This window comes from Sinocyclocheilus grahami, unplaced genomic scaffold, assembly GCF_001515645.1.
Source record: "Sinocyclocheilus grahami isolate Dianchi unplaced genomic scaffold, SAMN03320097.WGS_v1.1 scaffold1305.1, whole genome shotgun sequence".
NCBI lineage: Eukaryota > Metazoa > Chordata > Actinopteri > Cypriniformes > Cyprinidae > Sinocyclocheilus > Sinocyclocheilus grahami.
The window spans coordinates 2,011-25,787 of NW_015506484.1; the positions used below are offsets into that span (position 1 = coordinate 2,011).

At 37.9% G+C, this 23,777-nt stretch overlaps 2 protein-coding genes across 2 annotated transcripts in view; both read left to right on the plus strand.

Annotated features, from left to right (window-relative positions):
• Window positions 1-6: 6 nt before the first annotated feature.
• Window positions 7-7,913, plus strand: LOC107569034 (basigin-like; the record flags this gene model as incomplete). The annotated part of the gene is made up of 8 exons (XM_016255033.1): window positions 7-448; window positions 1,238-1,412; window positions 1,826-1,914; window positions 2,022-2,386; window positions 6,000-6,015; window positions 6,095-6,119; window positions 6,303-6,376; window positions 7,145-7,913. Coding segments are annotated over 7 exons (1,173 nt in total), but the record flags the coding sequence as incomplete, so codon positions are not given.
• A 274-nt stretch (window positions 7,914-8,187) lies between these two features.
• The window catches only part of LOC107569045 (potassium/sodium hyperpolarization-activated cyclic nucleotide-gated channel 2-like), a 36,152-nt gene continuing 20,562 nt past the window's right edge, over window positions 8,188-23,777 (plus strand). Inside the window, exons 1-4 of the mRNA XM_016255045.1 lie at window positions 8,188-9,041; window positions 12,804-13,227; window positions 17,241-17,402; window positions 21,789-22,007. Of these exons, the coding sequence (XP_016110531.1) occupies window positions 8,323-9,041; window positions 12,804-13,227; window positions 17,241-17,402; window positions 21,789-22,007 (1,524 nt within the window). The 5' untranslated portion in view covers window positions 8,188-8,322. The remainder of the gene's footprint in view (window positions 9,042-12,803; window positions 13,228-17,240; window positions 17,403-21,788; window positions 22,008-23,777) is intronic.

The following is a 23,777-nucleotide window of genomic DNA, read 5'->3' on the forward strand; positions in this document are numbered from 1 at the left end:
TTTCTTTTCTTCTTTGCCTGCCTGTCTGCTAATCATTATTCATATCATCTCAATGAACTGTCCACCCTAAACCCAAATCACCCATCAAAATGTCCAGCGGGCTTCATAAAATCGCCCTTGTCTCAAATGAAACTCATAGAAGACCGTGCCGAGCTGGATTGCGAGGTCATAGGGAACCCCATCCCCGAAGTTCAGTGGTGGTTCATTGAGGGTGAAGAGCCGATTGAAACGGTCACTCAGCTGTTTGACGGCGCGAGAGAGGATAGCGTACACATCAATGCCACCTATATCAACCACGCCACCAGCACACTCATCCTCACCAACTTAACACTCAACGACACGGGTGTTTATGAGTGCCGTGCTTCAAACGACCCCGACCGCAATGACCTCAGGACCCCACCCAAAGTCAAGTGGATTCGCTCACAAGCGAACATTATAGTGTTTGAACGTGAGTTACGTTGTGGTATCTCAACGTCTCCACTAGCGTATAGGAGGAAGTCCTGTAGATTCAGACTCTCCCTTGCCTTGCCCTCCTCCTTCCTTTTTTTCCTTTGACCAGAGACCAGGTCACATGACTACATTAGCGCCATCTGTTCTTTCATAGTAATCTGATGCCCTCTGAGCATATCACTGTCTAGAGCTTGAGATGAAGTTGAACCTTTTAAAGAAATGGCATTGATCGGTTAATGTTACTGCCGGTCAGAAGGTGTTAAACGCACTAATTGGCCTTTATTTCTGAAAAAGGGCTCTTATGTCTCATTAACGTGGCTTGCTTTCAGTAAACATCTAAAAAGCTCTTTAGATGTGTGGCTTAACCCTTCTGGTGGTCTTAGAGAAAAACTAGTTCTTTCCACAATAGATTTTCATAAGCTCATGGTCTCCAAACCAGTTGCTGGTTGGCTTATTTTGTTTCCTCTTCCCATTCGTTTTCATTACAAACTTCTCACTCAATGTTTCCCAGTAGCCCAAATGTACCTTCACTTCTCCTTTGATAGAGCACAATGTGCCTTACAGCACACGTTGTGGTGAACATCCGGACAGCAATGTTCCGTTCCGTTCCATCATGTGTCCAAAAATGTAATTTTTTTTTACAGTGCCACATCAAATCCAGAGGTTGGTAGAGTCATTTTCAGCAGTGAGCACTTGTTTTAGTTTTTTTTAGTTTTTTCTGTTAAAGAGTCTTAATGTTATGAAAGTTGATGTTTGTGTAACTTTTGCTACTTTTATGCCTTGACAGATGCAGCCATCACGACCAAACCAGAGGTGGTGAACGACCAGAACCAGACCTCTGCAACACTCAGCTGCAACCTTACCAACCCTTTTTCTCCCATCAAAGGCTACTATTGGACCCATAATGGCAAGACCATTGACAAGTCAGAGTCAACCACTGGAAAAGCTTTCATTGAACACGAGTATGTTCCTCAACTTTATGTAAATGATTGTATCACTAAAGAAGAGTGAAATATAGCTCTCTAATTTCAGTATAAGTTTCTCAGATTTAGTGTTTACAGGTCTATTAAGTATAATGCAGCTGCTCAGTTTGTGCAATGGGGTTGTTAGCAGCAGTAGCGTGATTTAAAAGCCAATTTGACTCCACGTTCACAGGCGCTCCACGTTCACTGACCCTAATTCCCATTAGAACTGCTGGGTCGGAAAAATATCCATGGGGATGCCTGAGCGGCGTATTTGAAAAGCTGTTTACTTTTATATTTCAAATTTCCTTTACTTGTATTGTCCTACCCTCCACCTTTATTGCTACGGTGCTGTTGTTATATCGAGGGATTGGCATATAAAATCTCATTGCTTGTTTTTCTTTCTGTGGCAGAATTAAAAAGATTGATTACCACTCTGCTGGACTATATGCATGTGTCTTCCAAACAGAACCTGAGGTTAATGCGACCATTGAAGTTAAAGGTAAGAAAGTTTGACTGACAGATTACTGCATCTGTTATCCATCATGCATTACATGCATTTTTCAGGTATATTGTTGTACTCGCCCATAATTACACTTTTCCTGTAAGTTATCCCACATGTAGTGGCCTACAAACACTCTGAAAATGCTAATGAGAAAGACAAGGCTGTCCTAATATGTGTGAGCCATGGATACCCCCTGCCTACTGACTGGAGTTGGTATAAGCTCAGTGAAGATGACAGTGAAAAGGTAAATAAAGCTTGTTGTAATAACATGAGATTGGTACCTGGGGTGTATTACAGAAAGTGGGTTTTGTTGGAATCTGAGTTTGTTAACCCCAGAAAATGGAAACTCAGTGTTTTCGGTTCCAATAAAAGACAAAACTTAAACCTCTCGTTAAGTTACCATAGTAACTTACTCTGTGAACCTAACCTGGTCAGGAGCAGGTTTTCTTCGGTAAACCCAGAGTTTCTTTCGGTCTCCTCCCCCTTTTTAAAGCGTAAGTGATGTTTGAATTCATTCATTCATTCTGCAAAAATGCTTTTATTGCTGAGATGTTTTCCTTATTTCAAGTACAAATATCTAAAAATTCTTAAATCATGATGCATTTTCTATGTAAAAAAATAAAATACAATATTTAGTCTTGTTTCCTGGGGGAAATTATCTGCCAGTGGGGTTCTTAATGGAAACCAGAATATTTTTCTCACCGCACCACTTGCATTTTCATCATGCAGACACTGTAAATGTGACGACAAACGGCATGTCTTTTTACACTGGATCCTGTAGATGAGGTGGCTGCAGCATTAATTCGCGGGGAGTTACATTTACATCAGGAGAGGATTTGATTTAATTTATTTATCTGCCATATCCACATGCATATTTATTTGAACGGTATCATAAATGGCGTTCACTTGATAACATCTTGTTGCGACCTCTAATGGCGGTTTTCCACTGCATGGTATGACTCGGCTCGGTTTGCGTTTCCACTGCAGTTCAGTACCGCTTTAGAGTGGGCGGGATTATTCACATGTCGTTATAGTTGCACTGCCTCTATTGCCGTGACTCCTGAAAAACTTTTTCATTCCGCGTCGCCCCATCAAGCTCTCGCTGGATCCGCTCCTCTGCTATCAACGAGAGGAACTTCTGTACTTCCTCAACAGACAACAAAAGCCACTTTTTGGTTGTTAAAAAAGGTGCGCTCGTTCAAAACAGTTGCGTTCGATACTTCGCTGGCTGTGCTGATTTAAATCTAGCGGTTCTGTTGTATTTGTGTCGCAAGTTCAGTGACGCAGGTAGTGACGATTCTCTCCGGCCAATCCATGATCAGCAGAGTTTTCACGTCACGTTTTGGTAACGGTACGGTTCACTTGGAACCTCAACTGAGGTGGTACTAAAAAAAAGTACCAGGTACTGTACCCAGTGAAACCCCCCCCCAAAAGGGAACCGTACCGAGCCGTACTATGCAGTGGAAAAGCACCATAAGTAACCTAATAATTAGAATTTCCTTTAAGATTTCCAGTGTGGTTGGATGCATTGATTACACACACATTCTCACCTTCTGAAAATGAAGCTGATTAGGCTACTGTATGGAATGGAAGGATGCCAGATGGAAGGGTAGTGCAAGATATATGCCGAAATATTTGTAAAGTCATGTAACGTTAGCCTACACCCATTTCACGCTTGAAGATTTACCTGATTTAATTGTTTTTGTTTAATTTTTTCTGCTGCCACATTGTTTTCCTTTTTTTATCTGTGGGATACCATGAAAATGAATATTCGTTCAATAAATTACCTTTCTGCCAGTTTTCACCTCTGATAACATTGATTTAGAATTAAAGTGACGTATTCCGTAGTATGCGGAAGTCTCTTTGGCGGGAGCTGTTGCCATGGTGAATCATAATTTCGGGGCTCCATTGATCATGGCTTTTCATAGTCGTGGTGCACTCAGTGAGTCATCCTACTCAGTGGTTTGAACTAACTCTGTTCAGCTGTTCTGAAACCGAAAACTCCTTTCTGGAATACACCCCTGGCCATGCGATTTGAGGGTTGGATAAGGTTTTAAAGGTGTGTTAAATGACACTTGGCATTATGAACATTTATTAACCTAGCTGTAGCGTCTATCCGTTTATTGCATGACAAGACTTTTGTAGTTCAAAAACTCAAAACTAAAAGATCAACTTGAAGCTTTCAAGCCTTTCCACTGAGGCGATGGAGACATTATGACATTTACAATTGTTATGGTTGTGTAATACTATATTTAATAGTACAATACTTAATAAAATTAATAATAATAATATAGTACTGCTAGTAGTTATGTTAGTTATTATAGGCAAAGACAAAGGTTAAAGTGCAAAAGAATTATAAAGACCAATAGGTAACACTTTACAATAAGATCTCATTAGTTAACCTTAGTTAATGCATTAACGTTAACAATTAGCAATAGCTACATTTGCTATACAAGTTATTAATGTTAAATACAACTATTTAATGAGCTAACATGAACTAACACAGTTGCAACTTTTGATTTTAACATGCTATTAAATATTGGAATTACCTAAGATTAATGAATGTTTAGAAGAATTTTTCATTAGCAGTTTAACTAATGAATTAACTAATGTTAACAATAAAGCCCTAATGTAAAGTGTGACCAAACAATAAAGAATTAAAACACTTTCAAACAATGTCTAGGGCATGTCGTAGTCCAGATTAAAATGCAAAAAAGTTTGAAAATAAATGGCCTATTAAGTCTAAATATTTAAGTATTTGGCGCTGTGATGAACACCATAGCAATCTAAATGGCTATTAAATTATTTAAAGGGGTCATATGATGCGATTTAAAATTTCTTTCTCTTTGGAGTGTTACAAGCTCTTGGTGCATAAAGAAGATCTGTGAAGTTGCAAAGACTAAAATCTCAAATCCAAGAAACCGAAAGTAGTGCAGCTGCTGTTTCTGCTGTTTAGCGCCATCTGCTGTAAGAGAGTGAAAGTGCGCTTTCATCCAGTGCGTGTTCTGCCATGCACTTCTCACCTGTGCTTGTTTACATTCGAGTGCGCATGCGTCTTTCACTGGTGTTGTGCATTGTGTGACCAGTTGAGGGGAAAAGTATTCTTAAAATGCATTCAGAATTCTGAAAAATTAATTATTCTCAGTATTTTGAAGTGCACATGATGACAATATCGTGCATGTTCATTATCGTGATATCGCATTACCGAATACCGGCACAAGTCTATTACAATATTATATTCAACCTGTTGTGACAACTTCTAATAATTTATAATTATCATTATAGTGTTATTAGTTGTATTAATAGAATTGCTACAATATATTCAACTTGTTTACTACTAATAATAAAGTAATTATTGTTGGTAATTTAACTGTTATAGTGGTAGTAATTAATATAATTACTGTTATTCAGCTTATTGTCAAGTACTATATTACATAAAATATCGAATACTATATTTTTTATATTCTAATAATTTATAATTATAGTACTAATAGTTGTATTATTAGAATTGCTACAATATATTCAACTTGTTTACTACTACTAATCAGGGCTTGAAAATGAAGAAAAAAATTTCAATCGGTTCACTCCGAGAAGAATCAGTATTTTAATGTTTCTGTTTCTGCGTTCCTCTGTATTATGACCGTTCCGAAACCGGTTTGAGTAGAAGAAATACGGTTCATAACGTGTTTAGAAATGTGATATAATGCTGTTTGAGAGCCTTCACCATGATTGATGCAGAAAAGGAACAATGTTTTTCTCTCTACTACATCTGTAGGTGAGGTTGTGCTACAAACAAATGATATTTGATTGCAAACGTTTGTTCTTGGGTTGAAAACCACTAAACATATCCTTTCAATCCAACATGGACTGCATGGTTGATGTAAATGCATTGTTCTGCATGAATCATTATTAGTAATGCTGTGAAAACATTGATAGCGGTGTTTAGTTGATGTGTACAGATTTAGCAGTAGAAATAACTGAATTAAGATTATCAAGATTTTCCAGTCACCAAATCGCATTACTCATTAAGGTGCTCTGCTTTTAAACTTACGGTTCTCACTGTCTTGAGGCTGTCACACTAGATTTTAGACTGCTACTGTAACAGTTCAAATAGACTGTAGTGTACATTTGTCAAAATGAGTGTTTAACTATTTTTTCTTTTCATGTGTTCCTGTAGATGATGACTCAGGATCTGCACCACTGTAAGTGTTTTGTATTATTTGTGCTGAGATATTGTTGAAGTGCAGAAGTGATTTGGGCAGTTTTTTTCTCAAAGGAACTTCAAGGCCATGTTGAAGTCTAGACAGTAGCCCTAGATGTGCTTCTAGCTCAGGAAATTCATATGCACATCAAAGAGGGAACTGACGTGCCACTGTGTTTTTCAGGAAGAGCAATGCTGCTACAAACCACAAAGACAAAAATGTCCGGCAAAGGAACTCCAACTGAGAAGGGAGAAAAGGTGAAATATGATTCTTTAAATCTTATTTGCAAATTGAATATAATATTTTTTTAATATTGAATATACAAAACCATTTATGGAACATTAATGTTCTATATTTTATACACTTTATATATATATATTATAAACCATAATAAATGTGATCTCATATTAATTACTATTACAACTGTTTATTTTTAATGTGTATCTTTTATATTGTAGACATGTATAAATACACTGTAGTAAAAAAATATTTATGCATTTAATATAAAGAGTATTGAAATATGTGATCATTTAAATGTTTTTAAAAATAAATCGAAACAATATTACAGCTTATAATTCTATACAGTTTATAATTAAAAATTATATAATAGAATATAAAACGTGCATTAAATATAATAAAAGGAATAATAATAATATATAATGTTCAATATTTATTACTACTATTTTTAATGTGTATCTTTTATACTGTGGACTTGTATAATATAAACTGTAGAAAAAGTTGATTTATGTAATTCTATTTAATATAAACAGTAATGAAATATTTAAACTTGAATATTTAAAAAATAGAAACAAATAACATTTGCAATTCTGTACAATTTATAATTTAACATTTTTTAAATTGTAGTTTATTACTTAAAAAATAGTGACTTTTGTTCTATTTTTTTCCCTTCGAGTGTAATATAAACAATAATATATTATTTTAAATGTATTTATTAAAAAAATGTATTTTGTATTTTTATAATATAAATATATTTATAGTTTTTTATTTTTTATTATTCCTCTCAGGTGTCCTGATGACTACTGTTGAAGATAAATGGAGAATTGAGTTGCTGAGTAGCACATTATAGTGCATCCTGCGAGTTCTTACCCTTCTGCTTGAGTGTAAACGTCTTGAGATAATAATTGGTCTCCTTTTCCTTTTATTCCTATCCATTTTGTGCTGCCAGCTGATGTTTTTAAAATGTGTTTTGGGGGGGAGGGGGGAAACTGCATGATTGTATTCTTGCTGTAGTGTGTGTATAGTGAATCTCTTAATGTGGGAAGGATTTTTTCCCTCCGTCTTTCTAGTTTCTTTCACTGTTCCTCACGAGTGTACACACCGCAACTTTCCGAAACATCTACCGAGTGTAATTGAATCACCGTTCAGCCGCATGAGAATTTAACCATGTTTAGTGTATACAAATAGCTCGCTGAATCAAGTTTTTATGACAGCAGTCGTTTCCCTTTCTGTAAGCCTTAATGTTTAGCCGCTTTATTGTACATGCTAGTTTTAATTATTGAAATTTAAATGAACAACTTTTATGTGCAGTACTCATGTCGTCGCTGCACATTTAAGTGCACTATTCCATGTGGATGGTCAAATGCCACTTGATTTTGTCAGGCTAACAATTTTCTGTTTAATAATGTCAAACAAGCTTATTTTAAAGTTGATAATGTAGTTTCTAATGTTGACTTTTAGGGTTCCTCCTGCCTAACCCTTAAGGACCAAGTGCTAGTACAGTGTGTCATTTGCTGTTCGCGTAATTGTTATAATTGTTTCCCAAATTCTAACATGGAGGATTCAAATTAGATTTTTTTTCCGTTTCGTTCGTTCATTTCAGGTATCCTTATTTACTAAATCACCATGTTAAGAAATGTGAAACTGGATAATGAATCCTCAAACATACTAGCCTATTACACACCACTAACCTACATTTGCATAACACCGAGACTCGCATAATATAGCGCATCTCGGCCTATTTTCCAGATGATACTCATTTATCCATGACATATTCCTGACTCCATTCATTATCTGAACACAGAGCTTGTGGTGGTTTAGTACAGGTAAGGGTGTGAACGAGTGCAGCTATAGCAACCCGACTGGTGTAGTTGTTAGGTGACATTAGGACGCGTAGTAAAGGACTGTGGGCAACTGCTTTCGCAATCTGGCTCTGCGTCAGGATTCATCTCAAAGCAACGCCGTCATGGACGAAGCGGAGGATGGCGATGAAGACCACAAAGAGACTCGCAGGGGCGACAACCTTGACTCTTCCTCCAAGATGAAGAATGTGACGCCAGGAGGGGGAGCAACAGCAGCGGCGAGCAGGATCTCCTACAACAAGGACTTCGCCTCCGTCTCCTCTGGACGCAGCACGGAATCCACCGCGCTCCTCTGCCACGGAGATGTTTCCAGCGACAAGAGCGGGTTTGACGGCGAGGATGGCACCGGAATGAGATGCGTAATCAACGGAGACTGCCGAAGAGACGAGAGCTTGTCCTCAACCCTCTCCAAGCAGGAGAAGCAGACAGGTGGAGGCTTCCCAGCATCTGCATGTCACTCCAGCACCTCCAGCATGGACGGCTCGGTCACTCCTGCCCCGACCGCCGCTGCTCCTCCCGCTGAGAAGGACTCCAGAGTTTCCTTCTCCAGCGCTCCAGCGGCCCACGGACCGACCTCGAACCAGCAGCAGCAGCCGGGCAGTTCTGTCAGCTTTCCCAAGTCTGAGGATGGCCAGATCACGGCAGATGATGCGGAAGCCAGGGACAATCAAACTTACATGCAGAGGCAGTTTAGCTCCATGCTACAGCCGGGGGTCAACAAATTCTCACTGCGTATGTTTGGGAGTCAAAAGGCAGTGGAGAAGGAGCAGGAGCGAGTCAAATCCGCTGGCAATTGGATTATTCATCCGTACAGTGATTTCAGGTAGGCATGATGGAGTGACACCAGTGGAGACTCAATACCTTGTTGCAAGTGCTCATGTTTGAATACAATAAAAAATGTGTGTCTTTTCTGGTATAAACAAACATACAACAAACAACTACTTTATCATAAAATATATAACATTTTGTTCGAGTAAATTGCATTAAAATCACATATCAAGTAAATAAATAAATGTACTTTTTAAAAAAGTAACAGAGTTGTTTAGCCATTTAGCCAAGGTCTTAACACAAGGTGTTTATTATGAATATACATTAATGCTGATTTTGTATTCATTCACAAATATGTAGTGTTCAGTAATCAGATGTTTACTGTACAAAATTATGGTAACAGGGTTGACTGTTTAAGATCGACCCCTACTTACAAACATTTTTAGATAAATGAACAAACAAACAAGGAGGCACTTACTTATGATACCATTATGCCTTTAAAAAACAGTAACAGAGATGACATTTTAACGTTTGTTTAGTCAGTGCACTACAAGGTGTTTATTAGAAAGAGAATTTAATGCTGATATTTTTATTCATTTATTTTACAAATATTTTAGCCATTTAGCCAAGGTCTTAAAACTTTTACAAGGTGTTTATTATGAATATACGGTACATTAATGCTGATTTTTTTTAATTCATTCACAAATATTCAGTGTTCAGTAATTAACTGTACAAGATCATGGTAACGGGGTTGACTATTTACGATCGTCCCCTAGAGACAAATGTAACATTTTATGATTAGGTGATTTACAAACAAGGAGGCACGTATTTATACCTTTGTCATTAAATAAAAAAGTAACAGAGTTGACATTTTATAGGTTGTTTAGCCTTTGTGCTCTAGGTTGTACCATCATGTGAATTATTAAAAGGAGACTATAATGATGATATTTCATCAAATATTAAATATCATGTTTACTGTACAAATCACAGTAACAGGGTTGACTATTTCAGATGTCCCCTGCTGACAAATGTACATTTTAAGATGACGTGATTAACAAACAAGGTGGCACATAATTATTAGATATGACAAATTAAAAAAGAAATTGATTTTAATTGAAGGGGTTGGGGTAACAGAGTTGACACAAAATAAACAGAAAATAGAGGATAAGTACAAAATACAAGTTTTCATTTAAATAAATACAATGCAATACAATAAAACTATAAAAATACAATTGAATTTAATAAAAAATAAACGTATTACATTTTTCTAGATGTTTTACAAAAACTCCAGTTGTACCGGTTGGCATTTTCTTTGAGTCATTATTCACACGTATGCTGATGAGGGAAACAAAAGGCACCCTTTCCATGGAACAACTCATAGGCCTGAATATCAAACACACACAATGCACAATACTAATTATAATTCGTAGTAAGGATTAGGACCTCACATTACGGTAATTAGATTTTTTAGTAAACTGAGATTAATCATTGATGGCCAACTTACACCAGCAGCAGCTTCACTAAAGCTGTTTCACGTCATCAGGTGTGTGTAATTTACCAGAACATTTATGGAAATCCTCTTGTGCAAAAGCTGGATAAACTGCAAAGGGAAATTTAGACTGGACACTTCCTTCAAATTTCAGAAATGATCCCCTCACAGTCTCTCAGGATAAAGTCTGGAATGAAATGCTATCAAAACAGTGGGAATAAAACATTCCTATAGGAGCTTTACCACTGATTTTTAGCTGTGATTAAAAAGTGGAGTGCTTGTTTAGTACTATAGCTCAATGATATAGTTCAATGGGTTGTTTGTTGTTCTCCCAGCAAACACTTTGAATCATATAGTCTCCTCTGTGGTCTGTGCTTCATCATCTCTCAGGACACAGAGCCAAGAGGGTGTTCCTCAAATACACGGACAAACAGGTTCATTTTATATCAAGTAACTTCCAACAAAGGCTAATATACAAGATCGTTACTTCAATTTAAGCAGTAGCTAATGCACTTTTGATTAAAGACAGGCCCATAATTGGTTTGACCAGTATTTTTCACAATCATTTGGTGGGTCTCCAAAGAATAACACTCAATAGTGTTAGTACACCACTGCGCATTCAACAGGAAACAACTCATTTTATGCAAACAATAACTTTTTATGTAATAGCCAGTCATTATGAGAGAATAAGAGTATCAGTCATAAAATAAAACAACAAATACATAAAAACAATAAAACAATAATTAAAAAGTACTGTTCAGTATCATGTGTCATAAAAACCTACTAAATTAAATGATTTTAATAAAAATAATGAATACAATAAAAAATGAATTAATAATAATAATAATTATATAACATTGAAACCCCACAATCATGACATTAAACAACAATACCAAAAATTAATATTTAAAATGACAATTAATATAAAGTATAACAACATAAAAAATACACAATTAAATGAAACTATATAAAGGACTAATGATTATAAATGATTATAAAACAAATTTAAGCAAATGAAAATACAAAACAAAAGTGTGCTTGCTCTCTTGATAGTACACATGGTTGCTACTGAAATAGATCCATAATAATGTCAATAATAATAATAATTATTATTATTATAAGAATAAGAAAGAAATAAGAAGGCATTCTCTTATGTAAGATACTCAGTTCAAAGTTTAATTAAATATTTTAGATATATAATAAAAGCCAAGTGGTCTCATAAAAGAAAAGATTCCTTTTTCCCCCCAAAGATCAGCATCATTATGAGGTTGCAATGCCTCATCCATGCTTTTACGCATTCTGGTCATTGTGTTAATGTGCATTCATGCACCTTTTTTTTCTGTGCATGCATGAAAAAAAAAGAAAATATATTATGCATTTGTTCAAGCTAGCAGTGCAGACCGGTGGGTGATCTATTATTGTTTTCAGAGAGAAGACGAACTGAGCACTGCATTTAAATGCGAAGAGAGCTTTATGTGATGGAGCTCATATTATTATTAGAACACAGCAGCTACAGCGGCATTGTTTGCTTGAGAAAGCTCAGTTATGATCTTTTCAGAAGTTTTGCTTTCAGTACCACAGACAGCTCAGCAGTCATGTCGCCACACATAATCAATAAATCACTGATACACCTTAAGAGAAGCTTCTTAGATCTTAATGTGCATGTAAACCTTAATTCACCTTCTCAAGATCTCAAAAATAAGCTTTCATCCTGCTTTGTTCCATGTATTCATTTCTCAACGTCCTTGTGATGACCTTGCATAGGTTGAGGTAACTATTATTAATTGGTACAATATTTCACAATATTGATCTCAACCAACAGACACTATATCAAACGAATGCTGTTTTATTACACCCATATCGCCTCTCCTCTCGTGTGCATGCAGCGTGTTTGTTGAGGCTAGGGTTATTTATAGGGAGTATCCCGGTCTCAACGAACGCATGAAGACTGAATCTCTTTCTTTTTTTTTATTGTAAGGGTGTGCCTTTTATTCCAAATGCATTTAAAAAGCATGGTAGACCAACATATTGCTACAAAAATGAGAATAGTTACAAAAAATCCTCATTAATATAATAATAAGCTAAATCATTCATTTATCCACACTTACCTTGAGTGCTGTGATGTTCTCAAATGTCAATATATTTTATACCACACATTTTGTTTGAGATACACTGAGATGCCTATTGTTAGTGTCATATAAGTGTAGTCTGTAACTAAAATAAAATAATTTATACATTTCTGTGGCATTTTGCGCATGCATTTAAGCACATGTCCTGTAAATTAATTCACGTACCGGTTCTTTCACATTCCTTTCATTCTCCACACAGGTTCTACTGGGATTTCACAATGCTAATGTTTATGGTGGGCAACTTGATTATCATTCCTGTGGGCATCACCTTCTTTAAGGAGGAAACCACCACCCCTTGGATTATCTTCAACGTTGTGTCCGACACGTTCTTCCTCATGGACCTGGTACTGAACTTCCGCACAGGCATAGTCTATGAAGACAACACTGAGATAATACTGGACCCTGAAAAGATCAAGAAGACGTACCTGAAGACATGGTTTGTGGTGGACTTTGTCTCGTCCATCCCAGTGGATTATATCTTTTTCATCGTAGAGAAAGGCATTGACTCTGAGGTTTACAAGACGGCCAGAGCGTTGCGGATTGTGCGTTTCACCAAGATCCTCAGTTTACTGCGACTTCTTAGACTATCCAGACTGATTCGTTACATCCATCAATGGGAAGAGGTAAGATGAGTGCCGTTGCTGTTCGTCTTCATTGTTGAAGTCAGACAGGATCTTCTGAATTGTGATGCAGGTAGAAACGGAAACACTTTTTTCGCTGAGTAGGTTGCCTGATGGTGGTCGCCATTTGAATACTACTAACTTTTATCTTGCTGACTTCTCCAATGTAAGACATTTTCGTTCATGGGATGACTGAAAATAACATTAAACAGTTGATAAATCCAAGTCACTTGGTCCAAGCCAAGTCAGCGAAACATATTTCGCACACATTGTCTTTATCAGAGTACTTGGTGTCAAAATAATAACTCAAGAAATATGCTGAAAATCGCAACAGATGTTATGTTGCAACGTTCTTGTAACTAACAGTGCTAAAGACATTGACTTTAATCTCATAAATATATGATATATGGTTCATTTTTTACACTGAAAACAGAAGTCCGAGCACATTGACTTGTGGGATACAGTCTTCCGCATAATAAATTATAATAATAATGATTTTGGCAAATATAGTTGGCCATTCAAACATTCTGTGCAAACAGTAAATTTGCATACTGTGCACAGTAAAAATACGATATACCGCAGCTATATTCTAATTAGTTAGTTAGTATTCTATCCCAAACATAGCCCAAATGTTTATTTACCTATTGACGTCACTTTTCTTGTTTGTAATTGCGAGAGGCAGAATGTGATCAATGGTGCTTTTCACTGATTTCCAATGCTGCCTTCTAGGTGTTTTGTTGTGGGTGACTAATTATGTGCACAGGCTAATCAACGTAGCCTGGAGTAATTAACCATCAAAAACATTAATAACAGCAACTGACTGACCACAATTGTAAAAACAGTTCAGTGCATTACCATTAAAACGATGACCAACATTGGGAACATTTCAGATGATTACATAGAGAGCCAGCTGTTCAGAGTGACAGAAATGTGACCGTTTGCCTGTGGTTGAGCTGACTGATGATTCAGATTTCTGGGTTCTTTTCACCACTAAATGGGACAATTATGCTGCTGATTACATAGTAGTAATGTGAGCCAGGCATGGCCCTCAATTACTGAATCAACCTTGCACAGCAGTGCCACATCCACTTCACACTGTTTGGCCCCCTTATAGCTCTTGATTACTCAGGCAGGGACAAAGCATGAGTTAGACCTCCTGAAAGATATGACCAAGTTGTGAAACCCATTTGTAAGTCAGCATGATAACCCGATAACGTGTAGGTCATGTAAATGCTTAAACTGTGTTCCTTTATCAGGGAAAAGGCATAAACTGCTAGAAAAACCCCAACAGCACACTTAGTTTTTGCCCATTACCTAGGGTGGCCATATGTGCCATTTATACAGGACTTGTCCTGGCCAGGATTTTTATATTGCCTAAAACATCCAAAGTAGTTTGACCAATAACATGCAGGTATTGTACATAATCGACCAATCATGGTGGCGTGTCGCGCGTGAGAAGGTGAGAATGATCAAAGCAATGCAAATACATGCACGTATTTGTTTGTTTGTTCGTTCGTTCTTTCAACTTGAAGCTGCGCCCCGATCATTATATGATGCCAAAGTACAGTGAGAGCTATTTGAAAGCATAAAGAGCCGTCTGCTCTGCTTTCTATAGCTCTTGTGAAATAATGTCATACAACGATCAATCTGCACAGTGCAACAGCTAAAACCTGGATATTTTAGGCAATATAGAAATCCTGGCAAGGGTGCGTCCCGTAAAAATGGCCCATATGGTAACCCTACCATTACCCTAATATTGCACCGCATGTAAACATGTCAAGAAGACAAGCATTTTATTAGCCACAGTAGCATGATCATAATGTGTGTTAGCTAATCAAAAGGCTTTTATTGTTAACCCTTTGCTAAGAAGAGTGTAGAGTGTAGAAAATTAACCATGGTTTTATTATAGTAAACGTGTAGTAACCATGGTTGGTAACACTTTAATATAGGTTCCAATTCTCGCTATTATCTAATTGCTTATTATCATGCCTATTATCAACATATTGGCTATTTATTAGTACTTATAAAGCACATATTGTGCATTAGCATATTCTACATCCCTAGTCCTATCCAATACCTAAACTTAACTACCTTACTAACTATTAATAAGCAGCAAAATACAAGTTTATTGAGGAAAAAGTCATAGTTAATGGTTTGTTAATAGCGAGAACTGGACCTTAAAATAAAGTGTGACCCCATGTTTTTTTGCTGTATTGATGTTTATTTGTATAACTACAGTTTTACTAGAAATACCATGGTTAAACTATGGTTAGTGTAGTAAAACCATGGTCAATTTGTTGCATTGAAAAACATAGTTTTTTTGGATTATTTGTTGAAAAACCATGGTTAATTTTATTAAGAGTTAACAAGTGGTGAATGCTATGTTACGCTATTAGGCCAGTTGTTATCTTGCTAAAACACAAAGAAAATAAAAACTCAAACGAAGCAACATTTTTAGATTGACCATTTTTTATTTTGTTCAGACATGCTAAGCTATCAGGCTAGTTAGCGTTCAAACAGCAATGTAATTTTAAAAAAGCAAGCAAAATGGTTAGTTAAAAAGACTACAAGCTAATAGTGAATGCTATGCTAAGCTATCAGGCTAATCAAAATCTTGCTAAAACACAAATAAACTACAAACCTAAAGCAAAATATTTAGATGTTCAGTCTATATTGACCAGTTATAATTTAATGAAACATTGTAAATGCTAAGATCATACAGCTTATACATAACTGTATGTTAACTAAAACACAAAGAAATCAAAATGTTTAGATTGATATATTAATTGATGCATTTCTATGGTAACAAAAACAGATATTCAAAAAAATTATATTTGTAGTTGGGCACTGAATAAAATTCCTGAAAGAAATTCAGTCTGCTAAAGTACTTGTCATAATGTGCATACATTAAATTCTGCAGAGTGGAAACTAAAAGCATTAAAAATCATGCCTGGTGATCATATTTTACAGACACAAGTAAAGATTGCACAAGCCAGTGTTTTCATGAGGACATTGGTCTGCTGATGTTTGACAATCTCCTTACAACAGTAAGTATGCATGACAGAAGACAACAGAGTATTTATATTTAGTATGGATCATTAATTTCAACAAGTTCAAATGGTGGTGCCATGAGACCCATAAGCGCTTCCACATTGCTTTGAGACCAGTGACCCTGATTAAAGAGACTTTCAAGAACTGCACAGCAACAATGATATACTAAACAAACAGCTCTAACTACCGACCGTTGAAGAGCTCCAGGTATGATGCTTCTCTTCAAATATTAGTCTCTAGTCAGTTTTGTGTTTTGCATCGTCTCAGATCCTGCGCTGCTGCCATGTGCTGCTGCTTCTCAAGCTAGAAAGACAACCCATGCCAGCTAGTGTCTCTGCTTGTCTTCTTCTATCTCTGATTTTGGCCTAGTTGCTATTTGGAGCACTTGACTTTTCTCAGGTGTGACAAACTTTGTTTCTGGTATGGGAAGAAAGTGTTGACACAGTCTTGCACAACCACACAAGGCATTATCCTGGACTGACTCCAGATTGCTCTCTAATAGCTGTCCTGTCCTCTTCACTTTGTAACCACAAACAAACTGCACACATGGCTGTCTCTAAGAGACATTCTCCCCTCTCCAGTCTTTCTTCCAGTCCTGCCAGGAAGAACATTGTATCAGCTTGGCACATTACTTTCATCATTCACAGACATGTTCTGCATTGAATCTAATCTGACAGGATGAAGTTTGTAGGATGTACTGTACTCATTGCATAAAGCTTTGGCAAACCTTTTTTTTATGTGTTTTAATATGTGTGCTCGTATTCACAAATCTAGAGGTCACAGATAATCTTCAGGTCAAAAAGTTTTTGAAACAGTACCTTGTCAAGGGAATCCCTCCAAAAATTCAATATGAGAAGATGGATTACCTGTGTCTCTGTTTCAGAGTTCTGATAATTTGATCCGGATTGTCCTAGAGAGCCCTTCCCTTCTGCTAAATGTAATGCTTCTCTTATCTTGACTGACAGATCTTTCACATGACCTATGACCTGGCCAGTGCGGTGATGCGCATCTTCAATCTGATTGGCATGATGCTGCTTTTGTGCCACTGGGATGGCTGTCTGCAGTTCTTGGTGCCCATGTTGCAGGACTTCCCTTCAGACTGTTGGGTGTCTCTTAACAAGATGGTGGTAAGTCTTGCTTTCCAATTTGCTTTGGTACCACAAACTCTCCCAAATAGCAAGTTCAAGTTTTGTAGCCCAAAGTTTAAGTACCATTATCTACAGTTACACACAAAAATAGGAATGAGCCATTCGCTGAGTCCAGGAACTGAATCTTGGACTCATCAAATGGCTCTGTTGAAGGTCACTCTGAGTCCTCCAATTATGCTTGAACAATTCCACACAATAAGCAAATCACAAAGCCAAAGCTTCCACTGATGTCATCAGGGTTTGACAGTGTTAATCACATGGGCACATTGGGGAGCCGACTCCATCAGCTGCTCTTCTCACTTTCCCAAGTCAGCCCAGCACTTTGAGTCACCCCTCCCTTAATTCTCACCATCATCCATCTGTTCTAGAAGTTCTCCCTGCTTTTTAGTCTAGTCTGAAGATAAGACACTGTTTGGACATTTGCTACAATGATGTATACAGTAAGTGATCGTGAACTCTTGCTCGGTAAAGTGTGTGCAGTGCCAGACAACTTAACTGAGAGTATGATTTATACTTGTGTTATCTGGGGATTCACATGTGGGCTGAATGCCACACTTGACAACCAAAGGGCTGGCTTGTTTTAAACCTTGGTATAAACCACTGGCAACAGTTTGTGAACTGTCGTCAACTAACTGAATTTACCAATGGAAAAGTTGAAAAACTCGTGAGACTAAACTCTGATAAATGCTGATTATTTAGGTTTTTCCCTGCCTGTTCGTCCTTTATATATTAATATACACTCTTTATATGCTGTCACTTGTAAGAGATCATGTGACATGGGGACAGGTTTCTCATTGGCTTTTGTTACAACAGTAGTTTTTGAGTGCAGTCATTCTAGTCGTTGCCAATGCTTAGCAATCAAGGTCAGCAGCTTTCGAAAGGCAGATTGCTTGAAATGAAAGACGCAGCGTTAAACGATCTGTCTCATTATTTCAAGTGTCCGCTTGGTCTCTCAACAGGCCTGTCTTTGTGTGGTAATGAAGCCTGTGAGTCACACTCACTGAGATGTTAAGCTTCAGCAGAGGTGCTATAAAACACTAGACAATTTCCAAACCTTCCTTCATTTGATAGAATATAATAAAACTTAAATAGGCATCATCATTCAGGATACTGAAAAAAGTCTGATGATGTTCCAATCCAAAACAAACTTACACGCACTTGCCTCCTTCCTGTTTGCAGATAGGGTAAGACCCTAAAAAAATCTTAAAGGGATACTCCACCCCAAAATTAACATTTTGTCATTAATCACTTACCCCCATGTCGTTCCAAACCCCTAAAATCTTTGTTCGTCTTCGGAACACAATTTAAGATATTTTGGATGAAAACCGGGAGGCTTGTGACTGTCCCATTGACTGCTAAGTAAATTACACTGTCAATGTCCAGAAAAGTATAAAAGACATCGTCAGAACAGTCCATCTGGCATCAGTGGTTCAACCGTAACGTTATGAAGCAACGAAAATACTTTTTGTACACGAAGAAAACTAAAATAACGACTTTATTCAACAAAACGCTTCATAACGTTACAGTTAATCTACTGATGGCAGATGGATTATTCTGACGATGTCTTTTATACTTTTCTGGACATTGACAGTGTAATTTACTTGGCAGTCAATCGGACAGTCACAAGCCTCCCGGTTTTCATCCAAAATATCTTAAATTGTGTTCCGAAGACGAACGAAGCTTTTAGGGGTTTGGAACGACATGGGGGTAAGTGATTAATGACAAAATCTTCATTTTGGGGTGGAGTATCCCTTTAAGTCTTAAATAGTGGTTGAAAAAAAAACATCAGCGATCATTAATATCATATGAGACTCATCAATATCATGCTCACATCAAATTAAAATTCCATTTTGACTTAACATAAATGAGTTACAGGTGGTTCAGCCACATTTCACCTACCGCTGTGTTTCTTGCCTCTGATAGATCAATGCACTGAAATACACCTTTTGATCCCTTTTGATCCAGCTGTGCCCTGTGATCCATGACCTAGCATCATCAAATCCATCCGTGCACAGTTAGATTCCCACATAAAGCACGTGTGATTCACAGGTACTTGCTCACGTGTGTTTTTCAAGAGTCTTGCTTATGAGCTCTGCAAGCTTGAGGAGCCATTCAAAGTTCAGATAAGCATCCCCCAGACATGCACAGACACATACAGATGGACTCAACATGGCCTGTCTTCATCTACACCAGTGATCCTCAAATCTGGCTCGCGAGATCCACTTTCCTGCAGAGTTTAGCTCTAACCCTAATCAAACACCTGAGTTTGCTAATCAATATCTTCCAGATCATTAGAAAATCACAGGTATAGTTGTTCGATTAGGGTTGGAGCTAAACTCTGCAGGAAAGTGGATCCTGCGAGCCAGATTTGAGGATCACTGATCTACACATTCACAGTGAAAGACTCTTACCAAAGTCCTTTTTAGCGCAGGTCAGTTCATTGGTGACCATCTTGGTAATGTCCTGCAGAGTTATTTACTGTGGAGGCAGTAAAGTATAGCTGTTATATACTGAATGGCTCTTTAAACAGAAAAGGCAGGACTTAAATTCTTACAACTGACATATTTAGCACTATGATTTCTCCCATTCATTTTTCTACAAGTGGTTTGTTTCTTACACCATATACAAATCTTTACTCTTACACATAGAAATACTAGATAAGCAATGCCAAAGGAAACCTTTGCATTGCAGCTAATTATTGCTAATTAGTGTGTTTAATATAAGCACAATTCAGTCATGATTCCGTCAGCTGAATGTAGACTCGACACAATCCTATGCTCATACATCTCAAAGAAATCCACAGTAATGACAGTCTACGTTGCTAGTCAAGCTCAGCTAAATCAACTTAGAAGTTAAGTCTCGTCATCTCAATGCCAGTGGGGGAGAGTAACACTAGGTTAAATGTGCGTTAAGGGCCCTAGTTAGGCAAATATAACCAAAACACAATTGCTCAACCAAATATACTCTGTGTGCTATTCTTTCATTTAGCTCATTCCAAATCATGCTAGCAGCGCTACAATGCATGTCTTTTAAAACTGATTATGCAGCATTAAACATTTCCTCTTTTTTCCTCCATAAATGCAGGGAAAAGGAAATAATTTGTGAATGCCTTTTTATCCACATAATGTGTTGGGGTGTTGAATGGCGAATGTTTTGATACTATGCAATATCTTTCATTGCAAATGAAATCAGTCTCGTAGTGGAAGGTGTGACTCTGATCCATTTAAGAATGAACATCAACAAAAGAAGTGTTAATTACATTTGTTTCTTTTCCATGCATTTGTCTGGAGGGTTCAAATATATAATGTAGACTTTAAGCAGTTTGTGTTCATTCGATGTTTAATTGTTTGTCTCTGTGCTTACTAAGATGTTCCAGTTAACCCAGAAGAAAATTGTTGCTCAGGGTATGCCTGGAAGTCTTGGAAGGCAGCCATGTAAAGAAGATGGAAAGCAGACATGAACTAAGCAAACAATCTCCCTGACACACTGCCCACACTGCATGCTTTCCACACTGCCAAGCCTTGCAGTTACTCAAATAAAGGGTTAGACTCCAGTCGATGTCTTCTCTGTCTTGTCTGCATCTGCGCTTGACAGGATTGTTGGGGATGCAGCAACACATTTGCTTTTGCCTCAGGACTGTGTAGTTGAGTCTGGGAACACATTTATATTTCTCCATGACACTTGCACTCCATGTGCACTGTAGCCTGTCTTTGCACCCAACCTGCCAGTTGGTGATAGCAGCCAGGTGTGTCCTGGCCTCAACAGAGGCTTCCTCCATCCCAACCCTACTAAGCTACTTCTCGACTCATCTCCACAAAGTAATTTCACTGATTACCCATCACCCTCATTTTCCATTTTCACCTCCAACTCTTCCCCCGCTTTGTCATTCAAAGTCACCCGTGGCCTCCTTGACTTTGACTTGGATTTTCATAGCCTTGTCTTAACCCAGCTCGAAGTGAATGCAAATCAGGTTAACCACATTTCACAGGGACCCATCAGGTCAATCCTGAAAAATCAGTCACTTATGAAGAGAGACGAGGCACCTTAGCGTAGCAGCTGAGGTCTTATGCAAATACTTGCAAGGGGAGCAAAGACATTATAACAAGAGCCCGACTGAACAACAAACAGAGCGGTCCCATTAAATCACAGACAGAGTGATGGAATAATGAATCTATCACAGGTCTATGGTGTACGTAGCTATCCAAAGTACTTGGCAAGATGCCTTTGATAGGGGTTTGTAAAGGTATACCCCTTCTGAGCCAAGATTTTGACTTGAGGATTAACATCCAAAGTGTATCTAGTGCAGATGAAGTAATCAAAGTCTCTCTTTCTTTTTCTGTTTATTTCTCACATCCCAATTTGCAGAACGACTCCTGGAGCGAGCTGTACTCGTTTGCCCTGTTCAAGGCCATGAGCCATATGCTGTGTATTGGGTACGGACGCCAGGCCCCTGAGAGTATGTCTGATATCTGGTTGACCATGCTGAGTATGATTGTAGGAGCCACCTGCTACGCCATGTTCATTGGCCACGCCACCGCCCTCATACAGTCGCTGGACTCTTCCCGGCGCCAGTACCAGGATAAGGTGGGTACTATGCTCCAAACACACACACACACACACACACTGAAACACCTGCAGATGACCTTCTTATGTGTCACCGTTTGTTTGATCTTGCCAGATCAAAGTCGATACCTATCGTCTGTTTGAGAGGATGAAACTGCTCAGGCCAACTATCCCTACGGCTGAGGATTCTGGGTATTCTCCGCAATCTGGTCTCCCTCTCATCTGATCAGTTGTCAGTCCCTCCAACTGCTGTAATTTGGTCTTCTTTGATTCCTAATCACGGCATCTGGTGCTTGTTTACACCTGCAGCTCTAGCCTGCGACCCGTGTCTTGTCGTCACAAACAATTTTGTCACAAACTTCTTAACTATGTGCTGTTTCCATTAAGCAGATCCTTTCTGGAACCTCCTTTTCCCTAAAAATAGATCATTATTTTGTTATTGCCATGTGCTTTAAAAGAAAAGAATGTTTGGGGATACTGTATTTCAAAGAAATGTGATACCCACCTGAGTAAAATGGCATTCATGTTCTTACATACGACAGTGACATTGACAAGTCAGATAAAAGGGTCAAAAGTTTCTTCTACAGGAAATGGGGTACAGCAGTTAGATGGACAGAACTGAATTAAGCATATCTTAAAGTTTATCAGCAATCAAATTCAGTGTTAAATAGAGCAGAGGTATTTCACCATGCTCCTGAAGACCCACTGTCCTGCAAAGTTTATTTCCAACCTGCTTCAATACACCTGGCTGTAATTTTTAAGCAATCCCAAAGAGCTGGATTAACTGGTTCAGGTGTGTTTGATTAGAGTTGAAGTGGGTCTCCTGGAGGAGGGTGAAAACTTCTGAAACAGATCTCAATCTGTCCTACCACTCTTTCTGGCATCTCATGTCTTGCTTTGTTTGCTCAAAGTTCGCTCAGGCCATTGTTTGAGTCGAACATTTTACAAAATTTGGAAAGTCCACCTACAAATGGCTTACTTATAGTGAATTTATAGAAACAACATAGTTGTTTCTGCACATCAAGCTGGGATGATAAGTAGTGTTTCACTACATATATAAAGCACATTCAAAGGTACTAAAATGTATTTAAAGGTAATCCTGCTAGTCTTTATTAAGAGCATAACTTTAATTCTACTCTAAACATACATATATTATGACAACATTTGAAGGAATGATGTAATGTGGAGAATCCCAAAGGGACTTTCGGTGGAGCTCATCAAATCTCGCCTCAGGCGGCAGACTTTCTTCTTCATTAATCACTAGCAACAGAGCTGCTTGCCGTCAGATAACAGAGCCACTACGGCAGCAGGGGAGTAGAACGTGCTAAAGATATCAACAAAAGCCATTCTTTGCATGAGATAAAGGGCCCATAGGAAGCTGGTTTTGCCCTCATGATCTAAAATAAACATGCAATTTGTGCCAAACTACACAATAAAAAGTTGATGATTTTTGAGCACATTTTAGATCAAGGGGATCACACTGGTGGAGAGGAAAAAGTGGATTGCTGTGATGGTCACAAGTTTTTGCATGTCTAGAATAGCAGGAATGTATTTACACAGAAAAGCCATTGCAAAAAGCTTACGAAAGAAAGTTTAGCAGAAGTTTGGCGAACACATTTTTCAGTGTAATCGAGAATCCCTTCTTTACAGACAAAAACATTTCTCACGCCTTTGCAACCTGATGAACAAACAGCACAATGTCCCTGTGTAGATCCCCCGTCATCCCATCACATGTCCATCTCCCCTGCTATGTGGAAACCAATGGATTGCCAGACAACGACAGATGAGTGG